Raw genomic sequence first — 14,871 nt, 5'->3', positions numbered from 1 at the left:
CAATGAAATCCGTCGTGTTTCTATTAATTTTTTGTCCGTCCAGTTTGATTAAATTTCATCCGTTTGATTTGAGTTGTTGTGAAAATATACACCACTATGGCTGAATGGTTATCTCCCGTATTTGTGTTCGCGGATGAACGCGGGAGGTATTTTACGGGTTGCCGGTGGAGATGCCCTTACGAGCCGGGCACTTTAAACAGACAAAGAGTATCAATGGGACTGACCACGCACGTCCACACGACAGAGCACGCCTCCACTGTTTCGGCCGTCCCCGTAGCGAAACAGCACACACGACGTTAACAGAGCTTTTGAGCGCCGAGAGCTCCGCGCAGCTTGTTGGCTTCGTCAAGCTCGCGCCGCGGCGCTGCTGACTACCGAGCAGCAGTCTGCTAGAGAGGTCAACACTCTGCACCATTGCTTGCTTAGCTCTTTGAAACATAACCCGGCTGAGATTTGTTGCTTTCCCTGCCGAATGCCGATTGACGATCTCCACCTTTGGGTTGGTTGACTCTTGCTGTTCCCAGCGAGCACTGAGATTTCCGTGTCCCCCTTCCCCTTCCCCTAGAATAATTTCGTCGGATTTGGACTCCAAGATGTTGCTCCAGTACGAGCAATTCTAGTCCGTATCTCTGTTCTTTGTCTGCGTCTCTTCTTCTGTTCTAACCTGTTTTTCGTGTTCATGGCCGGCGCAGGGCAGAACCAGGAGCTGATCCACCTCCAATCACCACCAGACGGGGATGGGTTCCCTCACAAGTAAACTCTCTCCTCGACTTCTTCATGCTGCATCATTTTCGGGGCCAACTGAAATCTGGGAGTGCCATCTGACTCCAAAATCACACTTCAGGTTCTTCCTGGGTGACCACCTTGTGTGGGAGCCCGATATGCTCCGGCCAAGACGCCGCCTCATGCGCTTTCAAGCAGATGTTCGACTCCTCCACCTGCACCAACCATCTGGCGGCGACCGGCATGGCCGCGCTGCTCGTGCTCGCGCTCGCCCTCAAGCTGCTTGTCAAAATTCCTCAGAGCAGAGCGTCTGCGCCTGCACGGCAGCTCGTCACGCTCAGTCTCAGCTCACCGCTGCACTTGGCTGCTGTGGCGTTCAGTGCCTGCCTGGGTTTGGTTTATCTCGGGCTGGGGTTGTGGATGCTGGGGAGTAACTTCAGTCAAGATGCTTCGGTTGTTTACCCCCCACACTGGTGGCTCGTCGCATTATCTCAGGGACTGAATCTGATCCTTACCAGCTTGGCTTTCAGCATCACGCCTCGGTTTCTTGGAGCGGCATTTGTTCGATTTTGGCCCGTCTTGCTGGTCCTCTACGCAGCATTCATCTCTTCTTCTTCAGTCGTTGATATTGTTGCAGAGAAGGTGCTGACTGCCAAGGGCTGTTTAGATATTTTGTCCCTACCAGGTGCACTTCTCGTGCTTATTTATGGCATTCGGCACAGCCATGATGAAGAGGGTCATGGAGGAAGGGGCAATGGTTTATACAAGCCCCTCAACACGCACACAGACGGTGAGGTAGCTGATTCTGAGACTCATCAGATCACTCCCTTTGCTAAAGCTGGTTTTTTCAGCGAGATGTCATTTTGGTGGTTGAATCCTCTCATGAAGACGGGCCATGAGAATCCCCTTGAGGACAAAGACATGCTTCTTTTAGGCGCCACAGATCGAGCGCAAAACCAGTACTTGATGTTCATGGAGAAACTGAATTGCAAGAAGCAGTCGCCGTCACAGGCCACACCATCATTCTTCTGGACTATTGTTTCTTGTCACAAGCGTGCCATCGTGGTCTCGGGTTTCTTTGCTTTGCTCAAGGTTCTCACCTTGTCTACAGGCCCAATAATTCTCAAGGCATTCATCAATGTATCACTTGGGAAAGGGACCTTTAAATACGAAGGCTATGCGCTGGCTGCACTATTGTTCGTCTGCAAATGCTGTGAATCATTGTCGGAGAGACAGTGGTATTTCCGCACTCGGAGATTAGGACTGCAGGTGAGATCACTCCTGTCAGCAGCTATTTATAAGAAACAACAGAAGCTATCAAATGCAGCAAAAACGAAGCACACTTCTGGACAAATTATGAACTATGTGACCGTCGATGCCTATCGGATTGGGGAATTCCCATACTGGTTCCATCAAACATGGACAACAAGTGTTCAGCTTTGCATTGCTCTGGCAATTCTATACAATGCGGTTGGTGCTGCAATGATTTCATCGTTGGTTGTCATCATTCTCACCGTACTCTGCAATGCTCCACTGGCCAGATTCCAACACAAATTTCAGAGTAAACTTATGGAAGCACAAGATGTGAGATTGAAGGCCATGTCTGAGTCACTAGTTCATATGAAGGTCTTGAAACTTTATGCATGGGAAGGCCACTTCAAGAAGGTTATCGAGGGGTTGAGGGAAGTTGAGTACAAGTGGTTGCAAGCATTCCAGCTTTGGAGGGCATACAACAGTTTTCTGTTCTGGGCTTCTCCTGCTTTGGTTTCTGTGGCAACCTTTGTAACATGCTATCTTTTGAAAATCCCTCTTGATGCTAGCAATGTATTCACCTTTGTGGCAACTCTACGTCTCGTGCAAGACCCAGTTAGGACGATACCCGATGTTATTGCAGTTGTGATACAAGCTAAGGTTGCTTTCACTCGGATATCAAAGTTCCTTGATGCACCTGAGCTAAACGAGCAAGTTAGGAAGAAATATTATGGTGCCATTGGTTACCCTATAGCGATGAATTCGTGTATCTTCTCATGGGATGAGAATACATCAAAACCAACTCTAAAGAATATAAATCTGGCAGTCAAAGCTGGAGAAAAGGTTGCAATTTGTGGAGAGGTAGGATCAGGAAAGTCGACACTTTTGGCTGCTGTGCTCGGAGAAGTCCCCAAAACTGAAGGCGTGGTATGTTTTCTTCTTAGTAATAACTTCATCTTCTAATAAAATAGCTGCCATACTCAGAATTTGGACATTTATACATGTTTAAGATAAACATAGCCTGTTGACAACAGCGTCAAGTTCGGTTTGCAAAGTTGTGAAAATTATGGTTGACAATATTTGCCAACATGAAGTATGTTCATCAATTCATTTTTTTCCTAACATCTTAATATAAAATTATTTATCTTTGGATAAACATTTCAGATCCAAGTCTGTGGGAAAATAGCATATATTTCTCAGAATGCATGGATCCAAACAGGAACTGTGCAAGATAATATTCTCTTTGGATCGTTGATGGACAGGCAAAGATACCACAACACACTCGTGAGGTGCTCGTTGGTCAAGGACCTTGAAATGTTGCCATATGGAGATTGTACTCAAATTGGGGAGAGAGGAGTAAATCTTAGTGGTGGTCAGAAGCAGCGCGTCCAGCTTGCTCGTGCACTATACCAAAATGCAGACATCTATCTTCTTGATGACCCTTTCAGTGCTGTTGATGCCCATACAGCCACAAGTCTCTTCAATGTAAGGATCATATTTATCAGATGCAGATTATATTACTATTTGGTTCTGAACGGTTTTACAAAACTCTTTGCTACAGGAATATGTCATGAGTGCCCTATCAGACAAGACCGTTCTTTTGGTGACTCACCAAGTGGATTTTCTACCTGTATTTGACTCCATTTTGGTACCTCTCTCCACTTCGAAAAAGCCACCGTTTGAAGATATTTATCTGTAATTAGCTTTATTTATTTGCTGATTTCATCTAAATGATTTTTGGCAGTTAATGTCAGATGGAGAGATTATTCGGTCTGCACCTTATCAAGATTTATTGGCAGATTGTGAAGAATTTAAAGACCTTGTAAATGCCCATAAAGATACTATGGGTGTTTCGCATCATAAGAACAACATACCCCATCAAAGATCTAAGGAAGTATCAACAAAGGAGACAGATGGTATTCATGGAAGTAGATATACAGAGTCTGTGAAGCCATCACCGGCAGATCAACTAATCAAGAAAGAGGAAAGAGAAACAGGGGATGCAGTTTTCAAGTCTTATATGCTTTACCTGCGCCAGAAGAAAGGCTTCCTGTATTTCTTCTTGTGTATGATTTCTCACATAATTTTCGTAGCTGGGCAGATATTACAGAATTCATGGATGGCTGCTAATGTCCAAAATCCTCATGTTAGCACACTGAAGTTAATTTCTGTGTACATTATTATCGGAGCTTGCACAATGATCTTCTTGCTATCAAGATCTTTAACAGTCGTTGTTCTTGGGATCCAGTCATCAAGATCCTTATTTTCCCAGCTACTCAATTCATTGTTCCGTGCACCAATGTCCTTTTTTGATTCTACACCTCTAGGAAGGGTTCTTAGCCGGGTAAGATTTCTTAAATGAATGGTGATACAACAAGTTACAGAGATTTTCTCATAAGGGATTAACTTTTTCCCTTTCTCTTCTAATGCAGGTCTCTTCAGATTTGAGTATCGTTGACCTTGATATTCCATTTGCATTAGTGGTTAGCCTTGGTACCAGCTTAAATGCATGTAGCAATCTAGGGGTATTGGCTGTTGTTACATGGCAAGTTCTGTTTGTATCCGTGCCAATGATAGTTTTGGCAATTAGGTTGCAGGTAATTGGTATGACTTTGTTACTTTATGGCTAATCCACATTTCTTCACTTATTTGATTTCATTCACACTTCACAGTTTTGCACTCAAAGTTTTAATAAGTGAAACCTGTTGTGTTTGGTCATGCAGAGGTACTATCTAGCATCGGCCAAGGAATTAATGCGGATCAATGGTACTACAAAGTCCGCCCTAGCGAGTCACTTAGGTGAATCGATTGCAGGGGCTATAACGATAAGGGCGTTTGAGGGAGAAGATCGTTTCTTTGCTAAAAATTTGGATCTTGTTGACAAGAATGCCAGCCCATATTTCTGTAATTTTGCAGCAACTGAATGGTTGATTCAACGTATAGAAATAATGAGCGCCGTAGTTCTTTCCTCTTCTGCCTTTGTCATGGCTCTTCTTCCTCAAGAGACTTTTAACCCTGGTAAGCAATTATATGAGCACCACGTTGCTTCAAATAAGCTTTTGCTATCAGAACATACTTGATACTCCCTCCATTCTGGAATAGATAACTTTTTAGACATGACGTGGGTCTCCAACAAACTAATTTGACCATTACATACTATGAAAATAATATTGAGGAAAAATCTAATGATAGTATTTTGACCTTACTAGCCCAAATACCTTTTTTATATACAATAGTAAAGTTTAAAAAGTTTTTATTGCGGAGAAACTTTCGATCTATTCATCATCTGTCATGGGAGAACAGAGAACATCAGAAGTAACAAAAATTACAACCAGGTCCGTGGATCACATAGCGACGACTACAAGCACTGGAGCGAGCCGAAGGTGCGCCGTTGTCATTGCCCTTCCTCACCGGAGCCGGGCAAACAGTGTTGTAGTAGCAGTCCGGAAGTCGTGGTGTTAAGGCTCCATAGGACCAGCGCACCAGAACAACAAACGTCGCAGATAAAGAGAAGCGAGGAAGATCAAACCTATAGACACACGACCAGAGACATGCGAAGATTGGATCCAAACAGATCCACATGCCCTCCGACGACTGGTAGACGCAACATCAAGATGGGGATCAAACATGGGAGATATTATTCCTACTAGGGGGCATCGCCGCCGCGCAGTCCCAACCGAGGCACTGAATCAAACAAGAACGAGAGGGGGATCCCTCCCACTGGCGCGGGGCCGGGATTCTCTGCACCTCCACGGCCCAAAGGCCATCAGAGGCAACACGGATAGGTGGCCACGGCGACGGGAGAAGGAGAAACCCTAGTCGCCTGGGAGTAGCTTCTTGGGGAGGAGGAAAGGAAAGATGCCTAAAGTGTGAAAAGTTTGATTGAACGCCTTCTAGAATGTTGCACTCTGAGGTAGTAATGTTTATTATTGCAAGAAAATTATATTTACCGCCCTCGGCTGGGCAGAACATTATGAACATAAAACTCTGTACATTTCTCAAGCCACCACTTGTTCTGATGATTTTATGGATAAGTTTGTATTTTTATGAAGATGCAATTCTAGTCCTAATGCTTATGGGCCGGAGTTAACTAAATAAAGTATTTGATACCATTCAGTTTGTGCCATTACAAATCGCAGCACTAATTAGTTCCTTGCTTTCATACTTGCACAGGTTTTGTGGGAATGGCATTGTCCTATGGTCTTTCGCTAAACACATCATTTGTTTTCTTTACTCAAAGCCAGTGCAACCTTGGGAATCAAATAATCTCGGTGGAACGGGTGAGCCAATACATGGACATACCAAGTGAAGCAGCAGAAGTCATTGAAGACAATCGACCATTACCAGATTGGCCCCAAAATGGCAATGTGGAGATTAGGCATTTGAAGGTAATCAAATGTAAATATTTACACATAAACCTTACAAGGTAAAATAAAATCCTACCTATTAACACTTATAACAAATATATGTGCTGGACTTTTATTTAACAGATAAGGTATAGGATAGATGCTCCCCTTGTACTACATGGAATCACTTGCAATTTTGAAGGTGGAGATAAGATTGGTATAGTTGGTCGAACAGGAAGTGGCAAGACAACGTTAATTGGTGCATTGTTTCGCCTTGTTGAACCTGATGAAGGGAAAATAATTATAGACTCTGTGGATATCAGTACGGTAGGCTTACATGATCTGCGGTCGCGTTTGGGTATCATTCCACAAGATCCAACACTTTTTCAGGGTACAATAAGATACAACTTAGACCCTCTTGGGCAATTCTCAGATGAAAAAATATGGGAGGTAAGATTCTACACAGCTAACTATGTTGTTTTTCCTCATCTTACGCAATGATAAGATAAGATTGTGATGACAAGGTATCACACTGAAAGAACCTGATGCAATGTTTAATCATGAGGTCATCCTCTTTTAGTACTATGGCAATTCAGCTTGATGATTACCTTGACATATATCTAAGGATTTCTGAAAGTTCAGCACATTAACAAAATGGGGTGAATAAATTTAATTAGAGGAATCTCAAATGAAAAGTTGCCTTTCTCATAAGAACTAGATTCCGTAGGAGGAACTAGACAACTTTTCACTTATGGAAGAAATGGGCACCCGAATTTGAGTTGAGGAGAACTCAGACATGGGTGATGACCTCCCACCAACTGAAGTGGTTACTCCATTTGTTATTGTGCTTGCAGGTTCTTTCCAAATGTCAACTTCTTGAAGCTGTCCAGGAGAAGGAACAGGGACTGGATTCACATGGTAGGAAACTTCACTTCATCTATACTTTGGTTTCTGGAGTTCATATTTTGAAACTAATAGTGTGTAAACAGAAAAGCTCTAATCATTTCAAGAATTCAAAATAGGTGTCAAAATACATGTGCCAATAAATATGTCAAATTGTTAGTAGTCGTATGCGTATTAGTTATTTTCTTTGTGCTAGCATGATGTTTGGTATTATCTCATCCATAGTACTGATCAAGATCGTGTCATAATAGTTGTGGAAAGTGGGTCAAATTGGAGCATGGGCCAAAGGCAGCTCTTCTGCCTGGGACGCGCACTTCTGAGAAGGTGTCGTATCTTGGTTCTTGATGAAGCCACAGCGTCTATAGACAATGCAACAGATGTTCTCCTTCAGAAGACCATCCGGACAGAATTCAAATATTGCACTGTTATTACAGTTGCCCACCGTATACCAACAGTTATGGACTGCGATATGGTACTTGCAATGAGCGACGGTATGTTTCTCTTGCCGGCAAACTATAAGCAATGTAATGTTTTCTTTGTGAGGATACCGATGAGCTATATATGAACACTTCCAGGGAAAGTAGTAGAGTTTGACAAACCTACAAAGCTCATGGAAACTGAAGGATCTCTCTTTCGCGAGCTGGTCAAGGAGTATTGGTCATACACTTCGAACACAAATATCTAGAAGAGATTGTGTTGAAGTTTCTTGGGCTATCTCTTGCTATAACAAATTCTATGCAGTATCATGGTGGGCCGTTGCTGCCCTTTGGAATTGATGAAGGTAAACAGAGCAGATTCCTCAAGATTTCCTTGCCCCAGTAAATGGGAGGGACTAAATCTGCAACCCTGCCAACCGTACTGAACTGTAAGGCTCATCATATCATTAGCAAGGTCACAGTAGTTCATCAAACTTGAGCTGTGTCTGCTTACAACCATACTTCAGCGTCGTTTATGTTGAATGCATCACGATGACGTTTCATGCGATTGGTTTTCGGTTGTACTCCCTCCGTCCTATAATATAAGAACGTTTTTGAAGCTAAAACAGTTTGAAAAACGTTTTTATATTATGGTACGGAGGGAGTAGTTCTTAACCACAAAAGAACTGCGGGATTGCAGATCTGAAGTCCCATTTAGCCTTACAAATCAGTACGGTCAGCGGGATGGCAGATCTGAAGTCCCATTTTGAGACAATAATTGAAGGACAGATGGTGTTGTCTTTACTCCAGTGAAAATCATCTTGCTTTTGTTGTTAAGAGCTGCCTATTTATATTTCGATGTACGGTACAAACATTTCAGCAGGCATTCGATACAACCCAGAGTTTGCAAGCAGCACAGCTGATCCTCTGTCGAATCTAACCGAGCTTCCTTACTGAAACACTACCCCACTTCATGACCTTTCATCAGCCGATCAATTGCAGTCACTAACATGCCGATCAATTGCAGTAGTTCTTCCGCGGTTTGAGGTGGTATCTGGTACTGTACCTGCAGAGACAGGTACTGCTCCAGCAGTCTGAACAGAGATGTTTGACAGAGAACCACTGATGCTGTCCATTAACACCACGAGACCTTTCATCAGGGAGCAATTAGATTAGCGCCGCGAAACTGTTGAAAATTAACACGGCTCAAATTAAAACCTCGAGAGGGATTCATCTATTTGGTAGCCAAAGGGAAGACAACACCATCTGTCCTTCAATTATTGCCTAAAAATGGGACTTCAGATCTGCAATCCTGCTGACCGTACTGATTTGTAAGGCTATATGGGACTTCAGATCTGCAATCCCCAGTTCTTTTGTTGTTAAGAACTGCCTATTTATATCGCGATGTAACGTACGATTTACCTGTACACTGCATTTTCTTTTACTTTCTTTTAGCTTTCTCTAAACCTTGGAACGCTACATGCTGTGTTTTCATTAATCCAATGGAACCGGGGAGCGCCTTCCTGATAATCTCAAAAAAGAAAAAGAAAAACATGGTCGAGATAAGAACTGGGGGTGATTGTATAGATGGGAACCAATCGTTCCCAGTGTGCTGCTGTTTAATTTATTTGGTATGTCAAAACAACTACAAATAACTTGAAATTCTTTATTATGGGGCCTCTCTGGACCAAGACAAGGCCCCACAAATATAATCAATATTTGGACCAGGATTTATATTTTTTTGGATTTAAAGTCAGATTGATACTATTTTGGGGGTTGAACTATAGCTAGGTGGAAGGCTAGGGATAATATCATGAAATAATTTGGGTAGCTTTCAAATATTAAATGAAGGCTATGGGGAAAGTTTCAAGTGAAGGCTAGGTGTAGTTCACCAAAAGGGAAGTGGTCAAGTTATTCCCTATTAAATTAAATGGTAAAATAAATTAGGGTTTGGTTTGATTTAATGAAATGAAATGAGTGTCACTCCACAATTAATTGAATAGTTAGTGTAGCTTCCTAATAATATTGGAAGGCTAAATATAGGTTTTGAAGAGAGTTCACCATGTGACATCTCTCAGTTTCAATTAGTTTACAAATCTATTCATTTTATTGAATTGCATTTAACTAACATTGAGTGTTTAATTCAACCTCATTTCAAGTTTAAAGCACGATGACATGATGATTTGATACCATGATGATGTAAAAAATGATATCATGATGTTGCAAAAAGTACTAACAAATCGTATCTAAATTTGTCATTACTCTAGGTTGTTACATTATTACTCGTAGCACCAGAAAGAACATGACATAGAATAACATGCAATGCCCCCGAGATATAAAAATTTGTTGGCTGATATTTGAATGGAAAATGTATCAGATGTGTAATACCTTGGTAGGGTCTAGGGACCATGAGCGTGAATCGAGTTGCAGGTTGATTTGCATTATCACCGTCCCTAGGTATTGCCCCCCCCCCCCCCCAAGTATTGAAGATCCATGTAATGTATAGCAGGCTATGAAAAATAGCAATAGAACCGAACATTAACAATCGAGATGACCATGGCCAAAGGAGTTAGAACCAAAGCTCAACATGTACCCCCTAAAGTGATCTAAAACATCTTATAGTATTTGTTTACAAATAAGTAATTTTTTGAATGGAACTGTAAGGGGAGATCTCCACAATAAAATTCTATTAATAAGAGAAATATATATAGGGTAAGTATTTTACATCGATAAGAAAGATGAGGGGGCTTGGCTATGTGCATCTTAATTATGCAGAGACCGGTGTTGATCATCATGCCTTGTATCTGCTTGATGCTACATTCTGAGTTAACAAAAATGCCCTTTATCAAAAAGAAAGAAAGAAAGAAAGAAAGAAAGAAAGATGAGGGGCTATATAGAAACAAAGCACATAAGCAGGCTAGCAGTAGAGCTCAAGCCTCAAGCTAATATAACCAAATACCTAAGAGAGGTGGAACCTCCTCCTTCATTCTGTAAGAAAGAAAGTAGAGACCACTCTTGAAATTATAAACCAAGAGGCCCAACATGGGATATGTTGTGTAAAAAAACTTTGGTGTTTCAACAAATTCTTCCATGGACGACATGGGAAGATCGAGGTTGAAAGAACATGTGGTGCCCCCATGTGTGGTTTTGGTAATTGATGACAATATCTAGGAGTAGTGGTTTCCTTGAGTTGTATTTGAAGGTTTTGTCCATAGAATTTCTTGAAGTGCATGTGTTGGTTTCAAGGAGTTTACGAGTTGACCAAGGTGCTATTAAGGAATTATCCAAAGATTGGTCATGTGAGTGTTGAGCTTATTGCAAGCATGTCTTGGAGAAGAAAGATTGTGTGATCGTTCATGTTTACCTTCAAGACATCATCCAAATGAAGAGAGTTGGAAAGATTCAAGTTTGATCAAGACTAGGTCAAGAGTGAATCAAGTTGATCAACTCACAAAGCGTAGAAGATGTACCGTGAGGGATCAAGTGATCCCATGGTATGGTAAGCATTGTTCATTACGCTTTGTGTACTAGCCCATGGTATTCGTGAGAGTTCTTTGTGGGGTTAGGTTGTGGTGTGCAAGTTCAAGTGGAGCATCACGAAGATATCATGCTTGAAGCTTGTCGTCCATTGTGGATACAATGGACTTGTGAAGATGTGCCGAAGAGTGGCTCACCCATAGTGGAGTATGGGGGAGCAATCAACTAGTCTTCATCGAGCCAACGCAATCAAGAAAGGTGGTCCAACTTGAGGGAGTCAGCTATCCAACAAGCTTGAGTTTGCTCAATTCGGAGCTCATATGCAAATGTTGTGACTGTTTCGGTCCAACCTATTTCTTCTGTTTTGCTTGGGCTATTTTGCAGCACCCAAGTGATAGTACCGCTTAGTACCACAGTAGTACCACATGCGGTACTTCCGTTGTGGACTACGATGCCACTACCGCTTGGGCAAAGCCTTTTGTGCATGTTTCTGTTGCCTATTTTCTGTAAGCGGTAGTAGAGCGGTAGTACCGCTCAAGCGGTAGTACTGCACACCCGAGCGGTAGTACCTCTTGTGTTTCAATGGTTTTGCTTGTTTATATTGCATGTTTTCCCTAAGCGGTAGTACCGCTCAAGCGGCAGTACCTCTCCCCAGAGCGGTACTACCTCTCTGGCAGATCGTCTTTTCGTGTTTTCTGCCTTGTTGGGCTGTTTTGGCCGTGCCAAGCGATAGTACCATTCCTCCAAGAGGTACTACCTCTTGTGCATGACCAGTGGGCATAATGGTTTGATTCGGGGGTGCCTATTTAAGGGGGGCCTTCTTCCCCAATGGACCAAAATCCCTTGAGCTCGTGTTCTTCCCCCATTGTTGACCTTCTTAGAGCTTGATAACTCTTAATCCCTCCATGTATTCTTGCTAGTTTTGGGGGAAAAGAGAGAGGAGATCTAGATCCACATTTCCACCAATCACTTTCTCCTCTATGTGGGGGGAACCCCTTGGATCTAGATCTTGGAGTTCTTGGTGTTCTCCTTCTTGTTCTTCATCTCATTTCCCTCCCTAGCATTAGTTCCTTTGGTGGGATTTGGGAGAGAAGGACTTGGGCACTCCGTGTGCCCTTGCCATTGCATTTGGTGCGTTGGTTTGAGTTCTCCACGGTGATACGTGGAAGTTATAAGTTGAGAAGCTTATTACTCTTGGGTGCTCGGTACCCTTGAGCTTGTTCCTCTTGGGTGCTTGGGTGCCCTAGACGGTTGGTGGTGTTCGGAGCTCAATCATTGTGGTGTAAAGCTCCGGGGAAGCGTCGGGGTCTCGAATTAGGTTGTGAAGATCACCCCGAGCAATTTGACGGGTTCCGTCGAACGCCCCCAAGGGTTGCCAAAGTGTACGGGTTCGGTGACCGCCCCCAAGGGTTGCCATTTGTACGGCTTCGGTGACCGCCCTCAAGGGTCCCTTAGTGGAATCACGACATCTTGCATTGTGTGAGGGCGTGAGGAGATTACGGTGGCCCTAGTGGCTTCCTGGGGAGCATTGTGCCTCCACACCGCTCCAAACAGAGATTAGCATCCGCAAGGGTGTGAACTTCGGGATACATCATCGTCTCTGCGTGCCTCGGTTATCTCTTACCCAAGCCCTTTACTTATGCACTTTACTTTGTGATAGCCATAGTGTTTCATCACTACAAAAAAGGACACATCCGTGACATTTTGGGCCAAACGAATTTTTTTTCTGTCATACATATGACACTTCTATGACGATAATTGTGACAAAACCTGGTATCATCATAGATGTGGTGGGCTCCTACTTCTATGACAAAAAATCATGACAGAAAATGGGCTTTTCGTCCTGGGCAGGCCGGAGACGCAGCTGCATGACATTCTTTGGGCCGTCCATGACGGAAAAAACCATGGTAGAAGCGAGGGGGAGGAAAATTTCGGGGAGTTGCCGGTTACGATGGGAGGTCGGGGGCCGAGCGATGCGCGTTTCTCTCGTACACGTACGCGCGTGTGTGCGAGGCGTTGGCTCTAACTAAACCCGAGCGAGGTGTTGGGCTCTAACTGAACCCGAGCGATTGCACTGCAGGCTACGCGTTACTGAACCCGAGCGATCGATCGATGGCTGTTAACTGAACCCGATGGAGCAATTCCTTCGTTACTGCTGCTAACTGAAGCCGATCAATTGGATGAACAGTGACCGTTGCGGGGGGGGGGGGTGGATGAACAGTGAGCGGTGGCGTTGCCTCTGGATGAACAGGACCCCATGGTGTGGAGGGCTGGATGAATAGTAGACGATGGAGGGGTGGCCGTGGAGGGATGGTTGAACAGGGCCCCGTGGTGTGGAGGGCTGGATGAACAGTAGACGGTGGAGGAGTGGTTGAACAGTAGTCGGTGGAGTATCGCGCGGTGGAGGCTGGATGAACAGGAGCCCGTGGAGGCTGGAGGAGGTCGACGGTAGCCCGTGGAGGCTGGAGGAGGTCGACGATGGAGATGAACAGTATCCCGTGGAGTCCCATTTTGCGGTATGCCACACCCCTCCCAATGAACAGGACCCCCGTTTCGACTGTAGCGCTCCAACACAAGTCTGTTTCATCCGTTTTGCGGTACGCCACACCCCTCCCGATCAACAGGACCCCCGTTTCGATCGTAGGAGGTCCGTTTCCTCTGTTTTGCGGTACACCACACCCCTCCCGATGAACAGGACCCCCCTTTCGATCGTAGGAGGTCCGTTTCCTCTGTTTTGCGGTACGCCACACCCCTCCCGATCAACAGGTCCCCTGTTTCGACCATAGGAGCTCCGATTCCTCCATTTTGCGGTATGCCACACCCCTCCCGATCAACAGGACCCCGTTCCGAATGTGGCCGGTCGAACACAAGGCCGTTTCCTCCGTTCTGCGGTACGCCAGGCCTCGTTTCCATCGCCTGTTCCGTCCAAGCCGGTTGGCTCCCACGCGTTCCGTTGCCTCCCGATGAACACGACGCATTCCGTTGCCTCCCCATGAACACAATGCATTCCGTTGCCTCCCCATGAACACGACGCATTCCGTTGCCTCCCCATGAACACAAGCCCTCGCCGTACGTATGCGCGACTAGGCGTTCGAGACCCCGCCCGTATGTACACATACGTGGTCGTATTTTCTTTCTTGCACCCTGGCCGATGTACGTACGTGTACATGGTACGTGCGCGCCTCTACTACGACACGTGCGCGCCTCTACTACGACATGTGCGCGCCTCTACATCGACTAGTATGTACGTACACGTTCGCGACCAGGATGACAATGCTACGTACGCTTCGACCAGGTGGGTCCCGACTGCCAGGCACTTCCTTGCCTGCAAAGATGTAGTTGGTGGGTCCTAGCAGTCAGGGGGCCGAATCATTTTGTTTTTTTGCCCGCATGCACTTCCTTGCATGCGAAGGTGTAGCTGCTGGGTCCTAGCAGTCAGGGGGGCGAATCGTTTTTTTTTGCCCGGACGCACTTCCTTGCGTGCGAAGGTGTAGCTGCTGGGTCCCAGCAGTCAGGGGGGCGAATCGTTTTTTTGCCCGGACACACTTCCTTGCGTGCGAAGGTGTAGCTGGTGGGTCCCAGCAGTCGGGGGGCGAACCGTTTTTTTCTGGACGCACTTCCTTGCGTGCGAAGATGTAGCTGGTGGGTCCCAGCAGTCAAGGGGCGAATCGTTTTTTTGGACGCACTTCCTTGCGTGCGAAGATGTAGCTTGTGGGTCCCAGCAGTCAGGGGGCGAATCATTTTTTTCGCGAAAT

General features: G+C 44.8%; 1 protein-coding gene across 3 annotated transcripts; it reads left to right on the top strand.

The window, feature by feature from the left end:
• The first annotated feature begins 222 nt into the window (after positions 1-222).
• On the top strand, positions 223-8,202 carry LOC123155927 (ABC transporter C family member 10). Of its 3 annotated transcripts, none has more exons than XM_044574077.1 (13): positions 223-397; positions 693-753; positions 845-2,901; positions 3,139-3,459; positions 3,536-3,622; positions 3,719-4,318; positions 4,407-4,571; positions 4,698-4,992; positions 6,148-6,362; positions 6,465-6,770; positions 7,175-7,238; positions 7,475-7,714; positions 7,799-8,202. In XM_044574077.1, the coding sequence occupies exons 2-13, from the start codon at positions 738-740 to the stop codon at positions 7,906-7,908; spliced, it is 4,476 nt and encodes a 1,491-aa protein (XP_044430012.1). In that variant the 5' UTR covers positions 223-397; positions 693-737; the 3' UTR covers positions 7,909-8,202. The 3 variants fall into 3 exon arrangements, with proteins under 3 accessions (XP_044430012.1, XP_044430013.1, XP_044430014.1); XM_044574078.1 differs by having other exon boundaries at positions 232-499; XM_044574079.1 differs by having other exon boundaries at positions 232-604.
• The last annotated feature ends 6,669 nt before the right edge of the window (positions 8,203-14,871 follow it).

This window comes from Triticum aestivum, chromosome 7B (assembly GCF_018294505.1).
Source record: "Triticum aestivum cultivar Chinese Spring chromosome 7B, IWGSC CS RefSeq v2.1, whole genome shotgun sequence".
Classification (NCBI taxonomy): Eukaryota; Viridiplantae; Streptophyta; class Magnoliopsida; order Poales; family Poaceae; genus Triticum; species Triticum aestivum.
This window is presented reverse-complemented; position numbering and strand designations above follow the sequence as displayed.

Excerpts from the sequence above, each read along its gene's own strand:
- LOC123155927 (XM_044574077.1), top strand. Across the intron at positions 6,771-7,174 it reads CAGATGAAAAAATATGGGAG|GTTCTTTCCAAATGTCAACT; the intron begins GTAAGATTCTAC and ends TTGTGCTTGCAG. Across the intron at positions 7,239-7,474 it reads ACAGGGACTGGATTCACATG|TTGTGGAAAGTGGGTCAAAT; the intron begins GTAGGAAACTTC and ends GTGTCATAATAG.